Raw genomic sequence first — 6498 nt, 5'->3', positions numbered from 1 at the left:
CTAATTCACACAGCGATAATGTGTTCCTGTCCACCATCTGATCCAACATTTCATGCCTTGTATCGTATGATGAACGACATTTTTGTCCCCCATTATAATGCGGGGGATTGATGCATCGTTGAAAAGAACGAAAGCAAAATCACCCGAGTCCTTGTCCCTCCGAGGCATGACTGTCACCCTTTGAACCACATGACCAAACATGTTGCAGAAAAACTCAGCAATGCCCTCTGCAGTGGGCACGGACTCTCGACCGAAGCATACGGTCAGTGTCTTTGGACGTTCCGCGTCATCCAGCTCCTTGCAGACGTACTTCTGCTTTCCCTTATCTTGATCAGTTTGCCTTCCTCCTTGTTGCATTTGGAATCCTCGGCCATTGTTATGTCTACTCAATGCCTCTTGTGCAACGGATATGCACTGGTCAAGTGTGTTGAAACCCAGTAGTTCTTTAGGAGTCCTCTGGTACTCCAACCACACCGCATCCATCGTTATGTCGCCCATAATTCTAGCGCAAATGGTTGATAGGGTATCGGGAATTAGAGTTAGGAGGACGGATCTCATCCTATGAACCTCATATAACGTGAGCTCAGTTTTCAGCACGTGTCCAAGGGTTTCGAGTTTTCTGGACTTCTCCACAAACCCAGAGAACTCATGACATACTAGGCATTGCAAACAGATGACACATTCATCAGCAAGACTGTTCATAAACCAGCCTTCTTTTTTTATGGCTGTTTGCACAATACCATTCAGTCCCATTGTCTCCAGTGACAGTAGAAATGCCATGACCATCAGGGACTGTTTAACTTCACGGTGAAGGACTTGCGTCAGCATCCTGAATGCAGTTCGATCGATTCCATGGAACATTTCCAAACATTCGATTGCCATGGTTGAGGGTTTCCTTCTAGTATCCATGTTGTATGGGTTAGAATTTGTAAGCATATAGTTTGTAGTTGTAGTTTTTGATGCTTAGACCACCAACTCATTTCCTCCTTCTTGTAGTCATGCAGCATGGTCTCCACTTTATTGCACCATCTTCTTACTCGTAGTCCTAGACTAACCATCACCTACCTAATTGGAATATTATTTAATGGCCTTAATTACATTGTATTCACCTACATGTATATGATTTTATTGATACCACTAGGTTCGGTTTATACTTTCTTCTTGAAAAAGAAGATGTCATAACTTTATCTAGTATGGCGAAATTGAAATTTAATTGCGTAAACATCGCCATATGCTATGAATCATAACAGCTTATATAGCATAGGCAGTAACAATTTTTGTATACTACATTATCATTTTAATTTACATAACTGAATAGATGTTACTAATTAATTCTCTAATAAAATTAATAGTTATATACCAAAATAAAAATAACATATAAAAAGCGGGAAACAATATTTTTAATTAAAACTAATAAAACATAAATTTTAGAGATAAAGGAGAATCATTCACAAAAAGCTAAATATTTACGGTTTAGGGTTAACGGTTTAATCGCTAGGCCTTTTAGTGAATGGCTTCGTGTATATTGTTTACTGATTGCCGGTTTCCGGCTCAATTCGCACGGTGCAGTGTGTACGGGTTTAGTGAATAGGGAATACCAAGGTTGCGAGAACCGGACCGGTCAATCAACCGGTAAGGTTACTGGTTCAATGGTTCAATGGTTCGACCCGGGTTCAGCCGGAATTCAACCGGTTTAATTAAATATTAAATAAAATTATTAAAAAACCTAAAAATACTTTTCAATATATTAATTTAATAAAAAACCGTTAAAAAACCGTTAAAAAATCGGCCGGTTCGACCTGTTTACCGGTTAACCGGCCGGTTCGACCGGTTTTTTACCGGTTTTTGAGCTTACCCGGACCGGTTAACTATCTTAATGTGAATGGTTATGTGTCTCTGGTTTCTTCTTCGGCGGTTTGCGGTTCAACGTGTACGGTTCAATGTGTAAGAGTAAGTCAGTAGGTCTTATCATGAATGGTTCTGCGTCTATGGTTTATCGTTAGGCGGTTTCCGGTTCATCGTGGACGGTTTAGGGTTCGCGGTTTAATCGCTTGGTCTTTTATTGAACGGCTTCGTGTATATTGTTTATTGTATGCCGGTTTTCGGTACAATGCGAACGGTTCGATGAGTCAGGTTTAGTGACTAGATCTCATACTGAATGGTCTTCGTGCCGATGGTTTATTGACTTGCGGTTTCCGGTTCAATGTTAACGGTTTAGTGTTCATGGTTTGGTCGTTAGCTATCTTAATGTGAATGGTTATGTGTCTCTGGTTTCTTCTTCGGCGATTTGCGGTTCAACGCGTACGGTTCAATGTGTAAGAGTAAGTCAGTAGGTCTTATCATGAATGGTTCTGCGTCTATGGTTTATCGTTAGGCGGTTTCCGGTTCATCGTGGACGGTTTAGGGTTCGCGGTTTGATCGCTTGGTCTTTTATTGAACGGCTTCGTGTATATTGTTTATTGTATGCCGGTTTTCGGTACAATGCGAACGGTTCGATGAGTCAGGTTTAGTGACTAGATCTCATACTGAATGGTCTTCGTGCCGATGGTTTATTGACTTGCGGTTTCCGGTTCAATGTTAACGGTTTAGTGTTCACAGTTTGGTCGTTAGCTATCTTAAGGTGAATGGTTATGTGTCTCTGGTTTCTTGTTCGGCAGTTTCCGGTTCAACGTGTATGGTTCAATGTGTAAGAGTAAGTCAGTAGGTCTTATCATGAATGGTTCTGCGTCTATGGTTTATTGTTAGGCGGTTTCCGGTTCATCGTGGACGGTTTAGGGTTCGCGGTTTCATCGCTTGGTCTTTTATTGAACGGCTTCGTGTATATTGTTTATTGTATGCCGGTTTTCGGTACAATGCGAACGGTTCGATGAGTCAGGTTTAGTGACTAGATCTCATACTGAATGGTCTTCGTGCCGATGGTTTATTGACTTGCGGTTTCCGGTTCAATGTTAACGGTTTAGTGTTCACGGTTTGGTCGTTAGCTATCTTAAGGTGAATGGTTATGTGTCTCTGGTTTCTTGTTCGGCGGTTTCCGGTTCAACGTGTACGGTTCAATGTGTAAGAGTAAGTCAGTAGGTCTTATCATGAATGGTTCTGCGTCTATGGTTTATCGTTAGGCGGTTTCCGGTTCATCGTGGACGGTTTAGGGTTCGCGGTTTGATCGCTTGGTCTTTTATTGAACGGCTTCGTGTATATTATTTATTGTATGCCGGTTTTCGGTACAATGCGAACGGTTCGATGAGTCAGGTTTAGTGACTAGATCTCATACTGAATGGTCTTCGTGCCGATGGTTTATTGACTTGCGGTTTCCGGTTCAATGTTAACGGTTTAGTGTTCACGGTTTGGTCGTTAGCTATCTTAAGGTGAATGGTTATGTGTCTCTGGTTTCTTGTTCGGCGGTTTCCGGTTCAACGTGTACGGTTCAATGTGTAAGAGTAAGTCAGTAGGTCTTATCATGAATGGTTCTGCGTCTATGGTTTATCGTTAGGCGGTTTCCGGTTCATCGTGGACGGTTTAGGGTTCGCGGTTTCATCGCTTGGTCTTTTATTGAACGGCTTCGTGTATATTGTTTATTGTATGCCGGTTTTCGGTACAATGCGAACGGTTCGATGAGTCAGGTTTAGTGACTAGATCTCATACTGAATGGTCTTCGTGCCGATGGTTTATTGACTTGCGGTTTCCGGTTCAATGTTAACGGTTTAGTGTTCACGTTTGGTCGTTAGCTATCTTAAGGTGAATGGTTATGTGTCTCTGGTTTCTTGTTCGGCGGTTTCCGGTTCAACGTGTACGGTTCAATGTGTAAGAGTAAGTCAGTAGGTCTTATCATGAATGGTTCTGCGTCTATGGTTTATCGTTAGGCGGTTTCCGGTTCATCGTGGACGGTTTAGGGTTCGCGGTTTGATCGCTTGGTCTTTTATTGAACGGCTTCGTGTATATTGTTTATTGTATGCCGGTTTTCGGTACAATGCGAACGGTTCGATGAGTCAGGTTTAGTGACTAGATCTCATACTGAATGGTCTTCGTGCCGATGGTTTATTGACTTGCGGTTTCCGGTTCAATGTTAACGGTTTAGTGTTCACGGTTTGGTCGTTAGCTATCTTATGGTGAATGGTTATGTGTCTCTGGTTTCTTATTCGGCGGTTTCCGGTTCAACGTGTACGGTTCAATGTGTAAGAGTAAGTCAGTAGGTCTTATCATGAATGGTTCTGCGTCTATGGTTTATCGTTAGGCGTTTTCCGGTTCATCGTGGACGGTTTAGGGTTCGCGGTTTGATCGCTAGGTCTTTTATTGAACGGCTTCGTGTATATTGTTTATTGTATGCCGGTTTTTGGTACAATGCGAACGGTTCGCTGTGTCAGGTTTAGTGACTAGATCTCATACTGAATGGTCTTCGTGCCGATGGTTTATTGACTTGCGGTTTCCGGTTCAATGTTAACGGTTTAGTGTTCACGGTTTTATTTTGAATTTGAAAAATTTGTGATTGTAATTATTATTTATTACGTTTATTATCAAAATTTTGTATAATATAAACTATGATCCTATAAAAATTGACAAAATAACTAAAAAATTAATTATAAATAACAATAGAGCCATAAATAGTGAAAAATTATAGTCCAAGATAATACTAAATTAAAGAGTACAGGTAATATTAGAAAAATTATTGAATATTTTTTATTGTTTAACATTATAAAATTTATAGTGGTCTCTTTCATAGTTTTTTGTTGTATCAATTTATTTATATAATAAATATTTTTTTATATTATTTTGTTAGGTTCTGTTTTTGCTTTTGTATATAAAAAATAATTTAAATTGATGTCTCCTTTAGTAATTTTTTTATCTAAAAGTGATGTTGAGTAGTATAATCCATACAACATGTATTTTTGAGTTAATCCAAACTTACTTTTCATCAAAATCAATTTTGTAAAATCAATTTTAAACAAACGCACATTTTGGTAAAATAAATATTGTTTGGATAATATTTGTTAAAATCACTTCTAGATAAATAAATAATTAATTATTAATGGGATATAATATTAAATATATTTTTTTAAGTATATTCAAATTTTATTTTATTTTATTTAGTATTTTATATATAATATTTATTTTATAGTACTCTATTTTAGTATATTATATTTTTTTATTATTATAATAAAATTTAGTATTTATTTATAAAATTAAAAAATAAAAATAAGTTATGATACTAATGAAAAAGTTCCAAACACATTTCTGATAGTTAGTTTTAAGTTTTGTTATTATCTTTCGGGGAAGGAAGTGCTTTGTGATGAGGGATGGGAAGTTCAGTCTCCAATAAGTGATAGGTAACGGGCCTAATGGTGGAAAGCAAAAAAGTCATTAGGCAATAAATTAGGGTGCACCATAAGTTAGATGATGAGTGACCATAACAAACCAAAAAATGAAAGATCTGTGTGGGAGACAGGTAATGGTATACACATAGTTAATGAAAAGGAATATAACTCATAGGAAATGGAATAGAAATTCCCCTTTTATCGAGCTAGCAGCAAATACGTGTATTATTTCCATGATAACCTTTAAGAGTGTTTAGCCGTCGCATTAAACTCTGTTGCGGAATAAATCTTTGACCGAGTGTGTGAAACAACAAGAGATAACAACAAACACAATTCTGTTATATGAGCATGTTACTTTGTGAGCATCTTTATGTAGACAAGCATTCATTACGGAAATTAAAACAAATCTTCCAGTCACCGATTGGGAAAAGGAAAAAAATAGACGGTTACCAGAAAATGTTGAATAGCCTTGACTACAGAAAAGGAAATTAAACAGATGTATTGAGCTGAATAAATTCAAATAGATTTAAAGGATCGGTACCTCGACTAAACGAAAATAATTTAAAAAAAAATTGGTTGCAGCCTTATCTTTTACCAATAAGAAAACAGATATTTATGTAAATTATTTTTATTCAAAAATTTAGGAATATAAACTGGAAACGTAAACTGCCTGATATATTAAAGGCCAAAATCCAAATATCACTCAATTGTCAAAACTCCTTTGAATAGTAGGGGCAACCTACCATGTTTGTCATTCTTTTAAGAAAGTGTGCTTGCTAGTGGAGTGCAACTCATTAACTGAACATGTTGCAGTATTTTCATGTTTTTTTTAAATAAAAAATTAAACAGCTAAAACACCCAATGGCTGGCAGAGGAAAGCGACGCTCAACACAAAAATAGAAAAGGAGAGGACGAAGCCAAAAAGGAACAAAGCAGAAAATGTCAGAAAACTTGTCGACAAGGAAGTCATAGAACTGTCATCAAGGTTAGAATTAAATTACATTTACACAAACTAGTGAAGTCCTTTTATAACGATTCCGAATATAAAGTATTCATATTTTTAAGTTTTGTTTTCTCATAGTCTCCGAGGAAGCACCATGCATGACAGCGACTACATGTAAACTTTAACGGTGGGCCAGCAAAGAGATAGGCGACGACTTCGGTAAAACTACAGTAGTAGAACCTTCCCTAA

The 6498-nt window shown here is 37.6% G+C and overlaps 1 protein-coding gene across 1 annotated transcript; it reads right to left on the bottom strand.

The window, feature by feature from the left end:
* LOC130933780 (uncharacterized) lies at positions 1–909 on the bottom strand. The gene has a single exon (XM_057863393.1). It carries the CDS (start codon positions 907–909, stop codon positions 1–3), a length of 909 nt encoding a protein of 302 aa, XP_057719376.1.
* Positions 910–6498: the final 5589 nt, after the last annotated feature.

Source organism: Arachis stenosperma, chromosome 6 (genome assembly GCF_014773155.1).
Source record: "Arachis stenosperma cultivar V10309 chromosome 6, arast.V10309.gnm1.PFL2, whole genome shotgun sequence".
NCBI classification, from domain to species: domain Eukaryota; kingdom Viridiplantae; phylum Streptophyta; class Magnoliopsida; order Fabales; family Fabaceae; genus Arachis; species Arachis stenosperma.
Note: the sequence above shows the minus strand (reverse complement) of the source record. Positions and strands in the feature narration are given on the sequence as shown.

Bases quoted from the DNA above. Each gene is read 5' to 3' on its own strand.
- LOC130933780 (XM_057863393.1), bottom strand. From the start codon at position 909: ATGGATACTAGAAGGAAACCCTCAACCATGGCAATCGAATGTTTGGAA.